Raw genomic sequence first — 22,640 nt, 5'->3', positions numbered from 1 at the left:
TCATTTGCTGTTATTTGTCTACAGATTTCCTTTCTACTCTAATCAAGAAGAGAATTAAAGCAATTTAGTGCCCTTGTTAATTTCATACCCTTTCTCTTCTATCTGATGGCTTGTTTGTGTTTTTGAGAAAATATTTCCACTACTCCTGTGAGGAATTCTGCTCATGTTTTTCTGGTTACCAGGGTCACACAGCTCAAATCAGCAAGACATGATCACTCATGACTATTCAATTCAGTGGATGCCCATCAAGTTGACAGCCATGTGTAGCCAGGGGGCAGCCTGCCCCAGGAGCACCTGCTCAGGGGAGATGGAGACAGACATCATAGGTGTTATGTCAGGGTCTACACAGATGTCCATGCTCAGCAGGCCAGGTAAGTCCCCTGAAGGAGGTGGCAGCTGAGCTGGGGAAGCTGTAAGTTGATGAGGTGCTGAGATGGGGATGAGGGCAGATGCTCAGAGGAAGAGAACAGAGGAGTGTTTAGGGAACTGTTGTGTGGCCATAGAGAGGCCTGCCCCTCACCCTGTCTTTCTGTTGGTCCTGATTTCCCAGGAAACCATGCACAGCCAGCTCTAGTCCAGATGAGGTTCTCCCAGCAGGAGCACAATGTTGGGAGCCCAGAGAAGGAAGGGTTAGGGGGTGGCATGGCTGCAAGGCCAGTTGCTGGAAAACCTGCCTGTAGGGGCTACAATGCTGTGACCCACATGGGGCAGGTGGTCCTGGATCAGCAGCATTAGCATCTCCTGGGAACTTTTTATAGATGTACATTCTGAGGGCTCATCCCAATGCTACTGGGGTAAAACCTAGCAATCTGTGTTTGAACAGCCCTCCAGAGATTTCTCCTGTGTTCTGAAGTTCAAAACCCACTTCTGTGCTGGGTCTGGTGGAGCTGGGCCCACGTACCTGCTCAAGGATCACAGCTCTATCCTCCATCGGGGTTGCTGATGGCTGGTAGCAGTGATCCTCAGTGGGAAGTTTTCTTCCCAGGGCTTCCTGAAGCCCACACCATCTCTCTTCAGTTGGGGATGCTTAAGTTCCGTCTGGGCTCCAGAATTCCCCGAGGATCAGCTGGGCTTCCCTTTATCCACAGGTCAGGGCCTCACTTCCTCACAGGTGTGACTCCTCACAGCAGTCCTCCACAAGCTTTAGCCTCAGGTCTGCTTCCAGAAAATCTGATTTATGCAACACTGGTGCTGCCAAAGTCCCATCACAACGTGCAGGGCTGGAGACTGGCTCTCTGTCCACGGCCATCAACCCTACTGGCACCTGTACAAGTCTCCAACCTCTGCCCGCTAGACTCTTTACTCTGCTCAAGGTGATTCTTCTGCTCTTCCCACATGCATTATTCTCTACTTCCTAGCTCCATGGGGCCTTATCATGGTCTCTCTCTTAAGGTGATCAGCATATCGGGGCTGTAGTAGGGCAGGAACTGTAACTCTGGAGGTGCTTATCACAAGGCTGGTATTGACAAAGAAGGCTGGGTTGTGGGCTTACCCCTAAGTCCCCACTCTCGGTCATGGCAGATACTTATGTTACTGGGTCCCAATATACTGAGCTTACACTAATCAAGTCCATTGCAGACTGAAGTGCAGAACCAGCCTCTGTGTTATGGATTTGTGGTAGAAGAGAAACCCTTTCCTGTGTGAGGCAAGGTCAGGTCACCAGGCCCATTCCCAACATCAGAATGTGGTCTTTAGAAGGTGGCTTGGCAACCTCTTGACCCTCAAGACAAATGGAGGTGGAGTCAGGAGGAGTCCTACTTTCTTGTACTGCCCCCTCATGTCCTTCACTCCCCTCACTGGCTCTGAGAAACACACAGAGAAGTGGAGGTGAGAATTCACCCCCAGCCCAAGTGGTGTTCTATATCAAACTCTATATCATCCACAGGGGCTCTGGCTCAGAGCATGACCTCTAAGACCAGACATGCACTCCTGCACCCCAGGAAGCACTGCATAAGAGGTGGATAAAGGGCTAGGGAATGGATTTCAGGTGACCTCCCCACGTTGAGGAAGTGAGAAGGGATGGCATTGGCTCCTGGGTGGGCAAACTGAGACCTCCTCTTGTATTTCAAGGCAATCGAAGCTTTAGGAAATTGGTGCCCATGCAAACCTTTTATATGGCTTAAGAAGGGGGTAAGGCAGAAAACTGTACTTGAACAACAATTAAAATTTTGAAAAAAAAAAAGGGGGGGGTAAGAGCACTCTTCAGCCAACAGTTGACCTGAGTGATCAGGCCCTTTAATCATACAGGCTCACATTTCAAAACATAACAACTTGACCTGCAGAAGGCAAACCCACAAGTTAATGAGGATTGCTGAAAACGGGCTTATTGGAAACTCCATGGCCCACTACAACACACTTGCTGTTGCAGTTGTTTCTGTGAAGGCAGCACTTCTCATGCTCAATCTCAGACTACCCTCAAACATGACTACTGGTACTGTTTTAAGAAGAAAAGAGAGATAACAAGCAACCATACTGCCACCCTGCGTGCCTGTCACTCGTATGCATGGACCACTAACTTTTTGGAGCTAAAAAGCATGGATGAGTGGTCAGGCTAACTAATCCCCTACTTGATAAACTAATAAGGTCAGCTGGCTCTTATTCACCCTAGGAGTAAAATAAAAAATGTGATTTCAAAGGTCATGTTCTCAGAGTGGATTGTGTATAGTGCTGTAACATATGTGAAGCTACTTGCCATTGTGTCTGGTACTCGTTATGAACAGCCATGGTAAGCACACATTGAACTTGAGAAAGCACACATTGTACAAAGACAACCACAGGCATGCTGGTCATGACTTGCTTGCTACTCAGGTGACCACCATGACCAGGACACATTCCTGTCCAAGTGTTTATCATCCTTTGAAGGACTACACTTGACATGTAAGTCTCCCTTCTATTACCCAAATGAAAATCTCAACCCAAACAGGGACAGCTGTGCTCTGTGGATGAAATAAAGGAGAGAGCAAAAAGATGGAGACCTGAGTGGCAGAGCACAATATGAAAAGATGTCCCTCCATACCCTGGACAAAATTACAAAACCTGCACGATAGGGAAAGTCTGTGCATAGTTGAGACCTCGAGAATATGATAAGGGACTCAAGACTTGGAAAATTTTAGCTTACGGTAAAAAGTTATAAGTCTAGCAAGTAATGTGTATGTTAAAGCTTTTGTTTCAGAAACTACAGATAAGGCCTGTCCTGGCTTCTATGAAAACAGCTGATCTCCTGGGGCACTTCTAGAGATTACCACCTGGGGACAACTGGAGGCATTAGGGCCTTTGTGTTCTAGGGAGAAACTGACAACCACTCTCCCTTGGGAACAACTAACTGCCCAGGACAGGAATTTTGCAGCTTCTGAATCTCAAAGTCCTCACTGCACCTTGTTTATTCCCCCTGTTATAAAAAAGTCTGGCCTAGAAAGAGAAGACTAGATGGTCTATTAGGGTATGAACCCCACCATCTTCTCAGATTGCTGGCCATCTGAATAAAGTGCCCATAAAGATTCAATCGCTGTCATTGCTTATTGGATTTGGTAGTGACAGGCAGTCTGAATGCTGGTCTCTTTTCCAGTTTCAAATATACTCACATCTCTTGGGGAATGACATTCTTGGAACTGTATTACCATTTGAGTCTCAAAGACAGAGCAGCCTTCTTCGGTGGCTGATTTAATGCATAAGAGCTAGGGACGCAGGGCCAACACTAGAAGTCCCCTCCACATAGGAGGAGTAAGGCTGTGGCTGTCATCAATCAAGCAAACATTTGTTAAGAGCCTGTGTACTAGGCATTCGTTTTGGGATCCAAAATTGAAACACCTGGGCCTTGTCCTTGAAGCGCTCACAGTGTCCTGCCTCTTATTTGGGGAAGTACATTAGGGCCCAAAAGTCTCCTGGGGATGATCGTCTATTTCCTCAGGGTAAGGTCCTAAGTCCACTTCTGGAAGAGTGAGACCATCATCACCATCCCTCCCCATGGCCCCCAGCTTGAGGGGAAGCCATTAGAGCTTACCCAGGAGACCTAGTCAGAAGATAGGTTCTTCTGTCCAGTGTTGATGAAAACTTGAATTCCAACCTAAAGACATCTAGAAGGTAGTATATAATCTATGTGCCCCCCTTAGGAAGCTAGTTAAATATAGGTAAATATAAATTTTTTTGTTTAGTTGGATGTGGTCATAACTAATCACAGCAGAGTGGGCAGAGAAAGTAGGGGATGCTCAGTGATTTCCTATCTGCTACCAGTAAAGGCAAACATTTCCACTAGACTTAAAAATGTAGAGAGCATGTATCAGGATGGTCAAGCTACTTCTAGGAAACCTTTTGGAGCTTTGCAACTTGCTTTTTCAAAAGGTATTTTGCTTGAAATACATCCTGTTCTGCAACAACAGATTCTTAGTGTTCCTCTGACCTGCATGGTATCTATGGAACTTTCTACTTCACCATATTATTTACAAAATTTGTATTCTCCACCATGAAACATCCATTCAAGTAACTGACTCATTGCTAAATAAAAGAATACAAGGCAGACTTCCGCCAGGATGGAGGTGTAGGTGGAAGCACTGTGCCTTCTCGCACAACCAAGTTTAAAAACAACAAAGTTTTAGCAACAATAATGCAGCCAAACCACAGAAAATTGAACTACATAGAAGTCTGACAACAACGAACCCTTCAGCCAAACCTGAGGCAGAGCCAGCAGCAGAGCAGGGTCAGGCAGAAAAGAACAACCAGACTGACCCAGGCGTTCGACCCAAGTGCGCCAGCAGCCATGTGTGGATCCCAGATGTGGAGAAGCGGGAGGACCCACTGACGGGGCAAGGAGGTGGATCCACTGAGGGCAAACCTCGGTCACACATTCGCATGCAGATAGACCAGTGAGGGAGCGAGCAGTAAGATGGACCATGCAGGCCCCAGCAGCAGGAAGCAGCAGAGGGGACTGCCTTTGTCCCTCTCTGACCCCGCCCCCACATACAGCATCACAGCTGGGTGGCCCCACCCTCAGGCTCCGCTCCTCATACGTAACAAGCATGAACAGATCAAAACATGGCTCAAGAACAACTCAGAGCCCCAGAGCCAATAAATCTTAGTGACAAAGAAATAGCCAAACTTTCAGATGCACAGTTCAAAACACTGGTGATCAGGATGCTCACAGAACTGGTTGATTTTAGTCACAAATTAGAGGAACACATGAAGGCTAAACTAATTGAAATAAAGGGAAATGCATAGGAAACCAATAGTAATGGAAAGGAAACTGGGACTCAAATAAAGGGAGCAGACCAGAAAGAAGAAAAAAATGACCAAACAGAAAAGGATGAAGAAACAAAAATTCAAAAAAAGGAGGCTTAGGAATCTCCAGGACATCTTTAAATGCTCCATCATACGAATTATAGGGGTACCAGAAGGGAAAGAGGAACAGCCACGAGTGGAAAACTTCTTTGAACAAATAATAAAGGAGAATTTCCCCAATGTGGCAAAGGAAATAGACTTCCAGGAAGTCCAGGAAGCTCAGAGAGTCCCAAAGAAGTTGGACCCAAGAAGGAACACACCAAGGCACATCATCATTATATTAGCCAAGATTAAAATGAAGGAGAGAATCCTAGAAGCAGCAAGAGATAAAGGGACAATCACCTACAAAGGAGTTCCCATAAGACTGTCAGCAGATTTCTCAAAACACACCTTACAGGCAAGAAGGGGCTGGAAAGAAGTATTCCAAGTCATGAAATCCAAAGACCTACATCCAAGATTGCTCTACCCAGCAAAGCTTTCATTTACAATGGAAGGGCAGATAAAATGCTTCTCAGATAAGATCAAATTCAAGGAGTTCATCATCACCAAGCCATTATTATATGAAATGTTAAAGGGACTTACCTAAGAAAATAAGATGAAAAAGATGAACAGTGAAAGGACAGCAAACTGACAGTTATTAACAACCACACCTAAAACAAAAGCAAACTAAGGGGACAGCTAGATCAGGAGCAGAACCATAGAAATGAAGATCATATTGAGGGTTAGCAACAGGGGAGTGGGAGAAGGAGAAGGGGGGAGAAGGTACAGAAAATAAGTAGCATAGACGGTAGGTAGAAAATAGATAGGGGGGAGTGCAAGAATAGTATGGGAAATATAGAATCTAAAGAACTTGAGACATGTGGTCATAAACTAAATGGGGAGGAATGTTGGGGGAGGGGTGTGCAGGGTGGAGGGAAAAGAAGGGGGGAAATAGAACAACTGTAATGGCATAATTAATAAAATGTATTTTTAAAAAAGAATACAAGGCAGTCTAATTCTTCAGAATGCTGTTTCAGTAGGGAATTTTAAACTGCACATATCTTTTAAAAATTGTAATTTACCAAGAGCAGATTTTCTAAACAAGACAAGCATGTCACTTCTAGCAGTGTTCCACTGGGTTACATTTGGCTGTGATACACAGCTGCCATGCATAGGTATGGCAGTTTCAGTTGTCAAGGTACTGAGCTACTTCTGAGCAGTTGCTAACTAAACACCAAGAAAGTTCCATGACTACCCATTGCTCTGGCATCCTCCCAATGCCAGGGCCCCTAGCCTGAACTTCTCAGGAGTCCATGAGGTATTCTTTGTGCTATAGCTGGTCCTTTCCTGATTGGCCAGGGCCTATATCAGGACATTTTGATTATCCTCCCTGCTTATGATTAATATCCTAGGGACAATGACACTTAAAAAGCTGCTTGACTTCTCTGCACTGTCCCATCAGTAGTATTAATAGAGGAACACAACTCAAATGATCCACTAGTAACAAAAGAGACAACCCTATAGAAACTATACATTTACAAGCTAGCAATAAGGGGAGAGACATGAAGAGAGCATGGGCCCCAAAACATAACAGCAGCTCACATATTGAAGGACAGCTGGGCTTTGGGAGCCATGCAGTGCTGCTCAGCCACTGGGTTGGATCCAGCTGGGGAGGAGTCCTACAAACAGGCAAGAGGAAGTTGACAGGAGGCTTCTGCCCAGGGAAGAGAAAGACAAAGTTGAGTTGTAGTCCAGAGATACTTGCTCTCTCCTCAGGGCTACTTGCCTTGCCTGGGTTGTTAATAATGGTTTTCCAATATACTAGAGAGAGCTTGGTGGCCCATGACATGGGGCCCAAGTCAACTTTCAAGAGGCCCCCTGAATCAGCTTCTCAGAACACTACTTGTAGCCTGCATCTGGGTTAATCAGTACCACACTGTGCTTAACATAGAAGAAAGCAGTTTCTGGAAGCCCATTTTTATTCTTAGAACTTGGATTATTCATTCTTGTGTTTGTAAAAAGAAAATCCACAGTAAATCTTTCATGCTACAAAGCCCGGGCTCATTTAAAAACTGAATTCCAAGAAACTTAAGATTAATCTCTACAGAAAATTGGTCCTTTGGCTGTGAACAGAGGGGCATGCTGTAGTGCAACAGGACTGAAAGACACAGTGTCTCCACCTCAGGTCCTGAGGGGCTCAAAGCTTCAAGGGTTCATTATGCAGGAAGATGACTAGAGGAAGGTCTGCTTCAAGGTGGTTCCAATAAACACCAGGTGCATGCTAAGCTGGCTGAGGGGAGTGGTTAGGGGCCAAGCAGAGAGATAAGGGCTGTGTGATAATCTCGCCAAGGCAATTCCTGCACAGAGATCTCTGTAGACACAGTTCATGAGGGATACAATGTCCCCAAATACCCTCACCCCCCAGTTTCCCCAGCTAGCCCCCATCATTCTCCAGGGCAGCACCCTATTTTCCTGTTCAAAGGACACAATAAATTGAACTGTGTCCCCCAAAAGATATGTCCAAGTTATAGCCCCTGGTACCTATGAAGGTGACTGTATGATCCTAAAATCAGATCACCTTTTATTAGAATGGGTCCTAAATCCAATGATAAGTGTCCTTACAAGAGAGAGAAAAGGAGAACAGAGGCACCCACAGAGGAAGAAAAGCTACATGAAGACAGAGGCATAGATTGGTGTGATGAATCTATAAAGCCAAGGAACTGTAGCAACCACCAGAAGCTGGGAGAGAGGCCTAGGCTGGATTCTCCCTCAGCCTCCCGAAGCAATCAATCCTGCCAACACCTTGGTTTTGGACTTCTGTCTTCCAGTATTGTGGCAGGATAACTCCTTGTTGCTTTGAGCCACCCAGTTTGTGGTACTGTTACAGCAGCCCACAGGGAACTAATACAGCTCAACTCACTGACCCATTCTGACCTTGTTTAGCTGATGAGCTCCAAATGCTAAGGCAACCTTGCAACCCTCCCTAGGTGGTCAACCTCTCTACTCCACCAGGAGTCATGAAAGGTACTGGAAGTCACAGTGCATCCACAACCTCTAAGAAGTTAGAAATTCTATTTCTTCTTGTTTAAACAATGAAGTGCCTGGTGGAATGAGCATATGCAACACAAGCATAACTCCCCTCATTTCTCCAAGATCCCTCAAAGTCTCAAAGGACTTCCCATTCTAAGCTCCTATACCTATGAGAGAAAAAGGCAGCCCCTTCACAAATATCATCCCTGTGGCTGATGCACAGATTCCATTTTCTGGGGTGCTGTGTGAGAGCTGGGCTAAATGGTGGAACATTCCTTCTTCTGATAAATTGAGGGGACTTCCATCTGCTCATCATACCTGCCCAATGTAAGAGGGGAGATAGAGACTAGAAAACATTACCCATCAAAGCTTGGGGATGTTCTCCTTCAAGGTGGTCACTGGCAGAAATCACCATGGCTGTCCAGGGACCATCCTCCACAGAGTGGCAGAACAGGTGGGAAGGTGACAACCACAGGTGTGGACACCTGGTTCCAGACTCTTCCTCCCCTGGAGTATGGGCAAGACCCCTAGTGCTGCTTTCCCACAGCTCTCCTTGTATGATCCTCAGAGAAAGGTGTGGGTAGGATGTTAGGCCCCTTCAGTCACTCAAACAGGCATGGGGCAGGAGTGTCCATGAGCACCTCCAGTGTGGAGTTCATCAGCTAAACAAAGTCAGAACTGTTTGGTAAGTTGATAAGAAAGGCCCCCCTCAGCTCTGCACAAAAGCAAGTAGTGTTGATGGTCAGTTGAGTTGTAGGGTTGTTCTGCCTGCATGTGACATGTTTTAGGTCCTCACTGACATCAGCTGACCACCTGATTGTGAGGACAGGCTGGGGCACAGACACAACCTCTGATCTCAGTGTAGGGCTAGCACTGGAAGAGGACAAGCATTAGACATGTCATTATAGACATAGGGGTCCCCACAAGTGTAGAACCACAGGAATATATAACAAGGACTTTACCTGGGGTGTGGCCAGAGAGGGCTTATGTGAGCAGGGATGGGCCTGTTAGGTAAGGTGGTAAGGGTTGGGATAGGTGAAGGAGTAGACTAGTCTACTCAGCAAGAGCTGGCAAAGGCAAGCTCATCAAGTTTGAAGAAACTGAAAGAAAGGAAGAGTGAGCCATAAGGGAAAGTGCTCAGAGTGGTATAGAGCCAGTCTGTGAAAGGCCTCCTAAGCCACTGAGGTTCTGGTCTTCACCTTGAGGGCAAAGAGATCTCCTGGAAGGCTGGCAGGAGAAAGCTAAAGATAGAATCAGACCCACAACTCACAGGGAGACCCATTAGGAAGCACTGAGGAAGGTCTGGATCAGAGGTATGGGGATGGAGAAGGAGAGGGATCTTTACATCTATAAGTTGTAGGTAAGAACCGTAAGAGCAGGAATAATAACAGCTGCTCCTCCTCATCCAGAGCTCATCAGCATTCCATCTGGAATAATGCATTTAATCCTCAAATAAGCCTATAAAGTGTTTTTTTTTCAAATCAGCATTTTAGAAAATGAGGAAACTGGGGCACAGAGAGGTTAAATGAATGGCACATTCATACAGACAGCATATGGCCAAGGTTGAGCTTGAACTCAGGCAGTCTGAGTTTGGAGGCCATGTGCTTATTTACCATGCCATTTGTATGAGTTTCTTACAGCTGCTGTAACAGATTATAACAAACTCAGTGACTTCAAACAACACAGCTACCCTATGTTGGGAAAGTCAGAGGTCCCAAACCAAAGTGTTGGGAGGACAATGCTCCTTCTGGAGTCCCTAAGGCATAATCCATGCCTTGCCTCATTCAGCTGCTATGGGCCTCTCCATTCCTTGGCTTGTGGACTCTTCCTCCATCTTGGAAGACAGCAATGTATCATCTTCAAATATCTCTCTAACCTCTGCTTCCATCATCACATCTTCTCATTGATTCTGAACCTTTTGCCTCCCTCTTATAAAGATATACTGGGACCACTGGATACTCCAGAAAAGCTCCCCCCATCTCAGGTTCCTTGTCTATTTTGCCAAGTGAGGTAACATATATTCACATCTTCTGGGAATCAGGACATGGGCATGTGCAGGAGCCCATTATTCTCTCCTCTACCCACAGACCCAGGGCAGTCATTACCTGAAGGGCACAAGAGAGGAGGATGAGTCCAGTTTCTGGCCTTAGCAGCTGGCCAGATGGAGATGCCATTTGAAGAGACAGGGGAGTATGAGAGCTGGGGGAGGTCACCAGTGTTGGACATCTTGAGTTTGACATGCCCGGAGATGGTGAAGATGAGGGCAGTTGAGAGGAGGGCATTGTCATAAAAGTAGAGGTTTGGAGATTATCAGCATAGAGCCTATCTGCACAGCAATGTAGGCTCATAATTAAGGCCTTAGCTCTCAAGTGTGCAAGCCTGGGTCTATGTGACCTTGGACAACTAATGTCATGGAACATGTGATTTCTCATGTTTATGACAGGAGTAAGGGACTTCTACTTTCAACTAGAACGTAGCAACGGGAACTGTATTTAACCTCCCACCTAAAACAATTGAAAAACCAAGTGAAATATGTGAATCAATGCTTTGCAAAATTTTGGAAATTAATGAAGGACAGATAGAGATGCCTGAGAGATGAGAAAATGGGGTCATAAAGGCTCTCATCTTCTATATTAGTTGGTATTAAATGAGATGATTTAACTTAAGCCCTCAATAAATGTTGGCTATTAGTACTGAAGCCAGAATGGGAGGTGAATGAAATGGCCTGAAAGTGTGGAGCAAGGAGAGTGGGTTTCCTGAGACTCAGCATAAGGACTACTAACACAGCAGAGGAACTGGCAAAGGGGACAAAAACAAAAGCGGCACTGGTGTCTCTGGGTCCAGGGGAGCAACAGTTTTCAAGGGGAAGCAGTTGTCAACCATTCTAAATGCTGTGAAAAGTCAAGTAAGATGAAGACCAGAAGGAGCCCTTTGATTTGGGGATACAGACATGTACAGCACACTTGCTGGAGCTAGAAATTCTTATTAAAAATGAATCTTAAAATATCTGAACACAGCAGAATGAAGGTTCATATGAGGGTTTTATTGCAGCACTATTTATAATATGGAGAACTTGAACTACTGAAGTAGCCCAAATATCCCACAATAGAAGGCTCAATGGCCACTGATGCCACGCACACCACACAGCCATGAATGGAATTTATACTGAGTGGCATGGAGGGCTGTGTGAAGTATAGCAAATGGAACAGTAGTTAGAGAAATGGATATGCAGGACTGCCTCATTCCTCTAAAAGATGCATGTATTTCAGTGGGAAACAATCTGGAAATTTACACCAAATGATAACACTGGTACTTAGGGAAGTTGGAATTTGGGATAATTTTTTTAAAATCTGCATGTTCAAATTTTTTATCATTTTCATAGTAACAAGTGACAACTATTTGCTGATACATTGTTAAAGTAATAAAAAGAATAAGAGGTTAAATTGTTTGAGACTTGTTTAAAGATCAAGAGGGTTAAATTGTTGGAGATCTGTTTTAAGATTAAGCTCTGGTTGCCACTAATACTGCGTTTTCCTCAATTCCACACATGCCATTGTTGTGGGGGATGCTAGGAGAAGACAGGAGAACATGGGGTGACCCTGAAGATCAGCCATTCTGCTGGCCAAGGCCGGGTGATTGTTATAGTGGCATGCAGGCAGAAGGCAGTTAGCTGGGCACACAAGGTAACTGATTCAGACAAACCTCAGACCCATTACTCCACTTTTGTCCACATGCCTCCTGTCCAAATCAACTCTCCTAGAACAGCCAAACCAACCTGAACCAGCACCACACAAAGTACCAGTGACCTGAGACCAGCCACTCAAGTCATAATTCAGTGGGAGGCAAGAATGTCTGTGGCCAGGAGAGACAGAAGAGATTGATTTCTGTCTGTTTGGTAGAGGGAGAAGGTTGGCTGAGATTGTGGACTGGGCCAGAGCTTGAGGCATTAAGACTCAAGAACCCATCTTTGCCAGCATCTGCCAACCCTGCTAGGTGAGCAGAACAAAGAGCGGTCCATTTATTGGGGTGGAAGGAGGGTCAGGAAAGACTGGGACTGGGGAGGGTGTTACCCAGGCACATGGATAGCAGGAGCAGTCAAAAAACTATCCAGAACAGCCATGCATCAGAAAGCTGCAGGCAGGGAGGGGCATGCTAGCAGCTCCGCTGGAAACCTGGCCCTCAACTGAAATTTGATACAACAGATACTATAGAGCAAATAAGTAGGATTTCCCAGCAAACTTACTTAAAGCTGGAATGGAAAGAAGAGAAAGGTCACACTTGTGAAAAGATTTCTTTCCCTGAAGATCAAAATGGAAAATATCTAAAACTGATGCTGGGCTGAGCATGTGGTCCTGTCTTGCCTTGCACAGTGTAATGAAACACCAAAGGGAAAAATACAGTGTAACTTTGTGATGTAGACAGGGGTTTCCGTCAACACTCGCATGACAAGCAGTGTTGCTGGTGGTGGTGAGTGGAGGGGATAAACCCAGCAAATGCTGAGCAGAAGGTAACCTATGGAATGCTGGGGCCTCTTGAGGCACCCTGAGAGGCAGCAGAACTCTACTAACTCCTGGCAGGTATCACAAAACAAAACACAGATCTCTTTTAAGTGATTTTGATTAGAAATTTGTATGCACAATGCATCTGCAGGCTTCCAAATCAGCACCACACTGTCTGGAGTGCCTTTAACCCTTAATGAATCATTCCCAGAACATAAGGGACAAGAAAAGTCTGGTTTAAAATTGATTTAATGCAATACCAGGGCTTCTTGTGCTCTTACCCTTCATCTCTGAGCATGCTGGATGACGCTTCCTGGGCCCTGGGCCTCCACAGGAGTCTATTCATTCTTAAGAATCACATTGCTAACACTGCTTTGATTTTATTTTTTTTAATGGCTTAATTTTAGATTATTCTGGGTCTTAAGGGATTGATGAAGCCTTGGCAGGAGTAAGACTAACCAGAGAGAGATAAGAATAAGACAGAAGGGGCTCTAGCTGCTTCTGGATAAAAATAATTGGTAACAAAGTCTCAAAACAGACATTTTTCTTGCCTCTGAGATTACTTGTCTCAAAAGTGCAGCCCAGCATGGGCAGATTAAGTTGTCACTGGTCCAGCACAGGAAGGCATTTGCCTATGGGAAGACAAGTTCACATCATCTTTTCAGAAGACCCTATAATGGACCCACACTTAGTCTAGCCCAGGCAGATGAGTATACTTCAATACAAGGGAACGAGCCAACAACCCAAGGATGCTGTGGCCTCAGTCCTCAGAGCAATGACCCCACAAAATGGATGACTCCAGCAATCTAATTGGGCCTAATGTTTAAAAATAGCCCACAAGCTTTTAATACAAGCCAAGTATGCACGAGGGGTCAACCGTTCAGGTCACAAGTCAGAGGTGATGCCCTCATTAAATGAAACTCCCATGGTATAAGCAAACAGAGGGTAAACAAGCCTGGGATCCCAGTAATACTGTTCCCTCATGTCCCATATCCACTGACCTTCAAGCAGATGCACAGGTCTGGAGGTCGGAGCTTAGGCAGACTGTGTAATCCATGGATGTGGGCAACTGCTTGCCTTCCAGTCCTCCTTTCCCTACCATGAAGTTCCATAGGCTCACATAGCCTTGGTCCAGGTAGTCAGTGAGAACCTTGCCATCTTCTCATACAGTGACCCACATGCCTCTATGCCTCTGTGGAATATCCCAGACTCAGTGGTTGGAAACCAGCTTCAGTTTCTGGCTGCAGTACTATGGCCACAGTCTCCTGATTCTAAATTTTCAGGCTATTAACAGAGGCTGGAGAGCCTGCTACTGCATTTTAATGGGGCTCCTGAGTGATAGCTGGGAACCAGGCCATTTTATTTTCCTGCTGGGATTAATGTGAGGCAAAAGGGGGTCTGTGGGTTGGCAGGCTGTACAGGGCTTAAACTTTCTTTAACACAGTGATACAGACTAAGACTCTGAGAAAAAAAAACATCTCCCCAGTTTAATTTTTAATAAAAATACAGAAAATATAAGAGCAGTTACATAAGAATATTCTCCTCAACACACTACCACTGCATAAAAGTATAAATTAAAAGTCTCATGAATGTGCTTTACAAAGAAAACTTTAAAACATTTTATGGCCTGATTCTTCTATTTGGATCCAAAAGAACAGCAAACAGCTGGCAAGGTCAGAGGGTAGTGGAGGATTTGTGAGGCTGGGATGGGGGAGTGGTGTCAGCTAGGTGAGCACATGCTGGACCCTGGAGGTCAGAGGCTAGGGAGCCTAACATGATGGTCTATCCTGGGAGAGGGAGGGCCATGCTCCTTGCCTGCATAACCTTCCCAGTTCTTTCTTGAGCCCTTGGGAAAGCTGGCTGGCTGGCTGGCTGGCTGCCTGAGATGAGAAATGCAAAGAGGCCTTCATTCCCCTTGAGTGCTATTTGCTGCCCATTCTCTTCTCTGCAAGCACTCCAGATTGGCTCACAGATAATTTGATTCTTAAGCATCTGGGCTGCTACCTTCAGGTCTATTTGAACATTTCCTTCACTTAGTCCCATGGTTGGTTCAGGAGTGAACAGATTCATCTGAAGATCAAATCTGGACCATTGCTGCCTCCTGCTTTTGTAAATAAAGTTTTATTAGCACCCAGCCACACCTACCCTTTTACTATTGTCTCTGTCTGCCTTTACCCACAAGGGCAGAGCTCAGCTGCTGTGACAAAGACCACATGGCCTAGAAAGCCTCAAGTATTTACTCTCTGGCCCTTTGCTGACAAAAGCTTGCTGGCTCTGCTCTGGGTCTGTAATGTGAAGACAAGCCTCCAGTTTCTGCCATCACCTTGCTGGACCAAGAGTTGGGACCAAAAAGTCACAGGTGTGCCAAAAGTTTGACAAAGCATCCCCAGAACATTATCAAGGAAAAACAGCCCAAAAAGTGAGGACATGGAAGAAGAGCATCCACAAAATGCTTCTACTTCAAGGAATGAAAATTTCACAATACCAGTAGGGGAAGAGGAAGGCCATAACGGGGCTATAGGATCTACTTCTCACCATTGGGGCTTTGCAAGTTTCAATCAACAGATTTAGCCCTTGCGCCTCTATTCCATGAGAAAGACTCATAGGTGGGTCACCATTCATTGCTTTCTTCTCCAGGCTTTCCCCTGTATGAGCATCAGTTTGCTTGGTGAACTCTGGCCACAGAAGGTGCCAGTAGCTACTGTGAATCCCCTTTCACTGTGTGAATCCATAAGACCAAAGGTAGTTCAATTGGCTTTACACAAAATATGCAATATTTATATACCCACATGTGTCTGTTATGCCTTCAGAAAGAAGGTGTTTTCTATATAGTGAGAAGCTGCAGGAGGAATGGACTTCAAAACCCTATTTTGTTCAACTCAGAGTACCCATCCATCCAAGCATGCATCTGTGAGCCTTTTTGTGGAGACTTCATGCCAGGCATTGAAGCTACAAAGGGGGCAAGTATACCTTTTGTCTTAGCAAAGCTCACAGGCTGTCGGGCCAGCAGACGATTATAGACATTATCATAACTGTGTTGAGAAAAATAAACAGATACTTGCAAAAAAAAGATGAAGGTGGACCACACCAAATATGAGAATAAATTAAAAATGGATTAAAGCACAGGTACCCAACCCTGTTAGAAATGGGGCCATACAGCAGGAAGTGAGTGGTGGGCTAGCAAGCAAAGCTTCATCTGTATTCACAGCCATCCCCCAAATTGCCGGCATTACCACCTGAGCTCTGCCTCCTGTCAGATTAGTAGTGGCATTAGATTCTCACAGGACTGTGAACTCTACTGTGAATTGCTCATGTGAGGGATCTAGGTGGCACAATCCCTATCAGAATGCAATGCCTGATGATCTGAGATGGAGCTGAGGCAGAGATGCTAGCACTGGGGAGGAGCTTTAAATACAGATTATTGTTAGCACAAAGACCATAATAAATCAATTGCTTGCAGACTCAAAACCTGATTAGTGAGTGGCAAGGGGCAAGCTGCATCTACTGGCAGGCTATAAAATACCTCCCCCCTATCTCCCCCAGTCTGTGGAAAAAATGTCTTCCATGAAACCAGTTCCTGGTGCCAAAAAGTTGGGGACCACTAGATTAAAGGCTTAAATGTTAAGATCTGAAACCATAAGCCTCCTAGAAGAAAACATAAGCAGTAAGCTCTCTCACATTTCTCTTGGTAATATCTATTGGGATATGTCTCCTTGAATAAAGAAAACAAAAGAAAAAATAAACAAGTGGGACTACATCAAACTAAAAAGGTTTTGCACAGCAAAGGAACCGATTAACAAAATGAAAAGGCAGCCTAATAAATGACACATCCAAATGGGGTTAATATCCAAGGTATATTAGGAGCTCACACAACTTAACACCAAAAAGACAAACAATCTGATTTCCGGCCAAGATGGAGGCATAGGTAGACACACTATGCCTCCTAGCACAGCCAAAAGAAGGACAACAATAATTTAAAAACAAAGAACAACCAGAACTGACAGAACATTGAACTGTATGGAAATCCAACAACCAAGGAATTAAAAGAAGACACACTCATACAGACTGGTTGGAGGGGTTGAGATGGGCATGTGGAGAGGACGTGCAGCAAGGAGAACCTTGAGTGGCTGGAGGACTGGGGTGTGCAAGGCTACAGCTGGCTGGCAAGGCTATAGCAGTGGCTGGTGGAACAGGTGGTCCCACATTTGTGGGCAGGTAAACTAGAAGGAACAACTGGGGAGCAAGATAGACCACACAACCCACAGCTCCAGCAAGGGGAAATAAAGCCTCAATCCACTGCTTGAAAACACCTATGGGGGTTGAGGCGGCAGTGGGAGAAACCCCCAGCCTCACAAAAGAGTTTGTTGGAGAGACCCACAGGGTCTTAGAATGTACACAAATCCACCTACCCGGGAATCAGCACCAGAAAGGCCCAATTTGCTTGTGGGAAGTGGGGGAAATGACTGAAATCCAGCAGAAAGTGGAGCAAGTATCATTGTTCCCTCTTGGACCTCTTCCCCACATACAGCACCACAATGCAGCAATATGGGTTACCCCTCCTGGGTGAACACCTAAGACTCCAACCCTCACTACGTGGCAGGCTCATTAAGGCAAAAAAAAAAAAAGCCCCAAATGAAAGAACAGATTAAAGCTCCAGAAAAAATACAACTAAGCATTGAAGAGATGGTCAACCTATCAGATATCCAGTTCAAAACACTGGTAATCAGGATGCTTACAGAATTGGTTAAATTTGGTCACAAATTAGATGAAAAAATGAAGGCTATGCTAAGTGAAATGGAGGAAAATGTACAGGGAACCAAAAGTGATGGGAAAGAAACTCACACTCAAATCAATGGAGTGGACCAGAAGGAAGAAAAAAATGACCAAACAGAAAAGGATGAAGAAACAAGAATTCAAAAAAAAGGAAGGGAGGCTTAGGAACCTCCAGGACATCTTTAAACATTCCAACATCCAAATTATAGGCATACCGGAAGGAAAAGAGGAAGAGCAACAAATGAAAAAGTTATTTGAACAAATAATAATTTGCCCCAATCTGGCAAAGGAAATAGACTTCCAGGAAGTCCAGGAAGCTCAGAGAGTCCCAAAGAACTTGGACCCAAAAAGGAACACATCAAAACACATCATAATTACATTACCCAAGATTAAAATGAAGAAGAGAATCCTAGAAGCAGCAAGAGAAAAGCAGACAGTTACCTACAAAGGAGTGCCCATAAGACTGTCAGCTGATTTCTGAAAAGAAACCTTACAGGCAAGAAGGGGCTGGAAAAAAGTATTCCAAGTCATGAAAGGCAAGGAAGGACCTATATCCAAGATTACTCTATCCAGCAAATCTTTCATTTAATATGGAAGGGCAGATAAAGTGCTTCTCAGATAAGATCAAATTCAAGGAGTTCATCATCACCAAGCCCTTATTTTATGAAACGTTAAAGGGACTTATCTAAGAAAAAGAAGATAAAAAATATGAACAGTGAAAGGACAGCAAAGTGACAGTTATTAACAACCACAACTAAAACAAAAGCAAACTAAGAGTACAGCTAGATCAGGAGTGGAGCCACAGAAATGGAGATCACATGAAGAGTTATCAGCGGGGGAGTGGGAGGGGGAGAAAGGGGCAAAAAGGTAGAATAAGTAGCATAGATGGTAGGTAGAAAATAGACAGGGGGAGGGTAAGAATAGCATAGGAAATGTAGAAGCCAAGAACTTATATGTATGACCCATAGACATGAACTAAAGGTGGGGGATGTGGGTGGGAGAGGGTGTGCAGAGTGGAGGGGAGTGAAGGGGGGAAAATGGAACAACTGTAATAGCATAATCAATAAAATATATTTAAAAATACAAACAATCCAATTAAAAAATGGGCAGAGGACCTAAATAGACACTTCTCCAAGGACATACAGACAGATGACCAATAGGCATATAAGAAGATGCTCAGCACCACTAGCCATCAGAGAGATAGATGCAAATTAAAACCACAATGAGATAACACCTCATACCTGCCAAAATGGCTATCATCGATAAATCACAAAAAAACAGGTTTGGCAAGGATGTGGAGGAAAAAGAACCCTCATGCACTATTGGTAAGAATACAGATTGGTGCAGAGCTCAGCTGGGAGAGAGGGCAGGCAAAATGAGCTTTGGGAAGGGGCTGGGCCTGGCCTGGAAGGAGAGAAAGGGATAAGGTAGCTAGGCAATCCAGGGCAAGGTGGAGAAGGCTATGAATTTACTTGTATCCTCCTATCCAGAAATAATGTGCCTGTGCACCAGAGCCTTGAGGAGATGTAGAAGATGGGAAAGGTGATCTATCTCAGTGATCCTTGGTACCCTTTCTTTTGATTTCCTCTTCCTCCCAGCTCTGACCTGCCATGGCCTTTCCTTGTGCTGATCTACTTTGTGCTTCCCACTTTCTATGCTCTGTGGCACTGAGCTATGTTCTCTCTCCTGGTGGTCCAGGTGGGTCCTCTCCTTGCATCTGCCATAGGTACTACTTCTTTGACAAAGGGCTCACCAAACCTGAGAGGATGGGCTGAGGGAACCAGCAGCTCACCTGCATTCCTGGGCCAGCACCTGCCACCCAGAATTCTTGGCACTCATCAGGTGCCAAAGGGATGCCACGGAGCTTCTCTGACATGTCCCTCTTTTGTCTGCCAGTGGATGGCAGAAACCTGTGGATGTGGTTCTTGTCTTGTCATAGCAGAAAAAAGAACCCAGTTGGCAACCTAACACCATGAATGAAAAGCCTGACAGCCAGTCAAAACAGAGCCAAGGCACAGGCAGCCACAGTGTGAGCCAAGGCACAGGCAGTCACAGTGTTCTCTGTCCTTACCTTAAAGGCATGGCTGGTAAGTCATGGGTGTACAATGATTTCCAGATTCACCAAAGAAAAGTTTCTTCACACAAGGTCTTCAGGATGAGATTTTTTTCTTCACCCCATGTTCATCTGTTTGTTTGTTTTTTCTCCTTATAAGACATGGACTTGAATTTGTAACTTTCTCAAAGTACTAAAAGTAAGTGCCTGTTCTCTACTAAGCAGGAGTTCACAGAATGAAAGGCAGGTCAATGGTGGCCTGGCCTGCATTCCTTCAGCAGTCCTCCCATGTCCTCCTGCCAAGAGGACTGTCCTGGGCGGAGACAAGGCCCAGCCTGCAGAACGGTCATGGTGAGACAGGCTGGGCCCCACATTGGGAAAGGCTCCTCAGAGGCAGGTGGGTGCATCATAACAACCCCTGGGGGATGGCAAGCTGAGCTCTCCTCACTTCTCAGATACAGGACAGGCATGGAGAAACATTCTCTTTTGATATTTTCACTGCTGAATTCCAAACATTTCCTCTTCCTTTAATTTTAAAGGGCACTTTCCTAGTCTCAAGGGTTTCTGTTTGCTTTTTTGAAGTTGATTTGTTAGCCATCAGGCTCTGAAGCTAAGAAACTCACAAGGTCTGGCAAAAGAACTTGTTCTTGGCTGGGCAATCCCAGCAGCTTTCCAGGCAGTGCTCAGAGCCTGCTGGGGAGCCTTTCCAAATGTGGGGTGCTCCATCCCACAGAACCTGTGTTTGCCACAGGGGCAGTCCAGGGGCACTAACCTGTTTTTAGAAGTGTTGTTTCTTCCTGTATAGTCACTATCTGCAGACAGCAATTCCACATTTTCAAGTTTCCCAGCCTCTGTGTTAAGCAATTCAAAACTTAAGAACAGACCGAGACTCTGGGGAAAATGGTGCTACAGAGGGCTTTTCCCCCAAATCTCGTTCTCTTCCTTGTGAGCACCTGCTGGAGTGCGGCTGTAGGACTTGCTTTGGCAACTGTCACATGAGCAGGAATGAGACATGTCACCTGTAGGTAGAAGGCTTTATGAGCCCTTATACTAGTTGCCACAATCCCCAACCCTGTATGTCAGTGACTGGAGCCAGTCCACACCAGAGATCAGCAATCACTTTCTGTATAATGCCAGAAATATTAAAATATTTTTAATATTTAAAAATATATTAAAATAAATATAATATTTGAGGCTTTGTGGGTCATATCAGCAATCACTTTCTGTATAGTGCCAGAAATATTAAAATATTTTAATATCTTAAGATATATTAAAATATTTTTAATATTTTAAGATATATTAAAATAAATATAATATTTGAGGCTTTGTGGGTCATATTTTCTCTGTCACAATTATGCAGGTTCTCTGTTGTGCCATGAAAATAGCTACATTCAATGTATAAATGAGCAGGTGTAGCTGTGTTCCAATTAAACTTTTATATACCAAAAGAGGTAGAAGGACAGACTTGGCCTGAAGGTGTGCTGAAGTCCTGGGAGAAGAGACTGTGGAAGCAGGCCACCTGCTGCCTGTGACATAATGACCCATGCATTATGGGTGAGAAGTAAGCCTCTGAGGGTTGGTGCTACTTGTTACAACAGCATAACTTGACTCATACTGACTGATACAGGGTTTTCCAGAGCTAAATGCACCAAGGTTCCTCAGGCAGTTTGGTGATGACTTTAGCCACCTGTTTGGTTTCTTATGTGACTTATGAGGGAACTATTCTAAAGTGTAATTTCCTAATCTGATCTAATGATCATTTAAACAAATAATCAGATTTTTTAAAGTAAAATTGGCTTAAATAGCCTCTTTCCCTCTCCTTTCCTCTAATAATCCTCCCTTCCCCAGCAGAAAGGTGACATGTGGGTGCTGTTCCATTATTCACAAGGAAATAAGCTGACTCTGTCCTCTACAAATGACAGGGAGAAATAATTTACAGGGTGTAAATGTGAGAAGGGTGGGCCATCTGAGGCTCAGTCCCATCACACACCCTGAGAGCCTTTCAGCTGTCACCTTCAAGCTCTGCCCCTTTTCAGGAATCAACACAAATCCCAAGACTTCGGGGAGTTAGTAATGGTGGGTGAGCCATGTGGCATTTCTGGCATCATGTTGTTTTATGTGCAAGACCATTCAGTACTCAGTAAGGCAGACACAGTTCCATGCCCACCAGAGAAAAAATTGAATAGGTATGAACTTTTACTAAGAGCCATGATACCCAGTTCCTGAAGGACTTCAAAGTGAAGGGGGCCAGCCACATACACACTGACAAAAGCAACATAGTCCATGACAAATGTATGGAAAAAGTCCTGTAGGCACAGAGGTGATGGAGAAATTAGTTTGATTCATGGAAAAGTGAACTGGAGAAACAAAAGCCACCAAGGGAAGTGAGCATTTCAGGTGGCTAAAGATAAGGAGCAGGAGTTTCCATGCAGGATGGTTTTTGGTGTTGCACAGTGGGAAAGAGAGGGGGCAGGGAGGAGGAACAGCCTGGGAAAAGGGGTCAGATGCCTTGGCCTTGGTGAAGGGTGAGCCAGAACCAGAGCTAGACCAGAGTGGGGACAGACAGCACGGAAGTGGACACGAACTGGTGGGGAGGCTTTAAAGCCAGTCTGGGGCTAATTTTGAAGGGCTTTGCAAGCCAAGCTATGGAGTCTATCCTAAGGCAGTGGGGAATCTCCAGAAGCAATTGTGGATGCATCAAACTTATTGAGGTGAATTCATGAGGGAATCCCAGAAGCATAGAGTTAGGAGTCAGTTGGTACTATCTTGGTAAGGCCTGAGAGCACCCTATACCAGGCAGGTTGGATGTGACACAAGGAGGAAAGCCCCAGCTGTAATATATACCTGATACTCAAAGGGCCCAGTGCTCTAAAGGTCACATTGGGCCAGGTGACCAGTTCTGGCTGATCAGAGAGAAGACTCGTATCATCTGTAGGCTGAGGCAGTTAAATTCCTAAGTGCCTCCTCTGTGCCCCCTTCCTTCTGGATGCAATGTGCTGAAGACAACAGAGCTATAAAGATGGTACAACTCCTGC

The 22,640-nt window shown here is 45.0% G+C and overlaps 1 protein-coding gene across 1 annotated transcript in view; it reads right to left on the bottom strand.

The window, feature by feature from the left end:
* SH3RF3 (SH3 domain containing ring finger 3) overlaps positions 1-22,640 on the bottom strand; it is a 191,474-nt gene that overhangs the window by 81,387 nt on the left and 87,447 nt on the right. Inside the window, 1 exon segment of the mRNA XM_053665267.1 lies at positions 6,853-6,929. Coding sequence (XP_053521242.1) covers positions 6,853-6,929 — 77 coding nt within the window.

Source organism: Artibeus jamaicensis, unplaced genomic scaffold (assembly GCF_021234435.1).
Source record: "Artibeus jamaicensis isolate MK-2021 breed Jamaican fruit bat unplaced genomic scaffold, CSHL_Jam_final contig_399, whole genome shotgun sequence".
NCBI lineage: Eukaryota > Metazoa > Chordata > Mammalia > Chiroptera > Phyllostomidae > Artibeus > Artibeus jamaicensis.
Note: the sequence above shows the minus strand (reverse complement) of the source record. Positions and strands in the feature narration are given on the sequence as shown.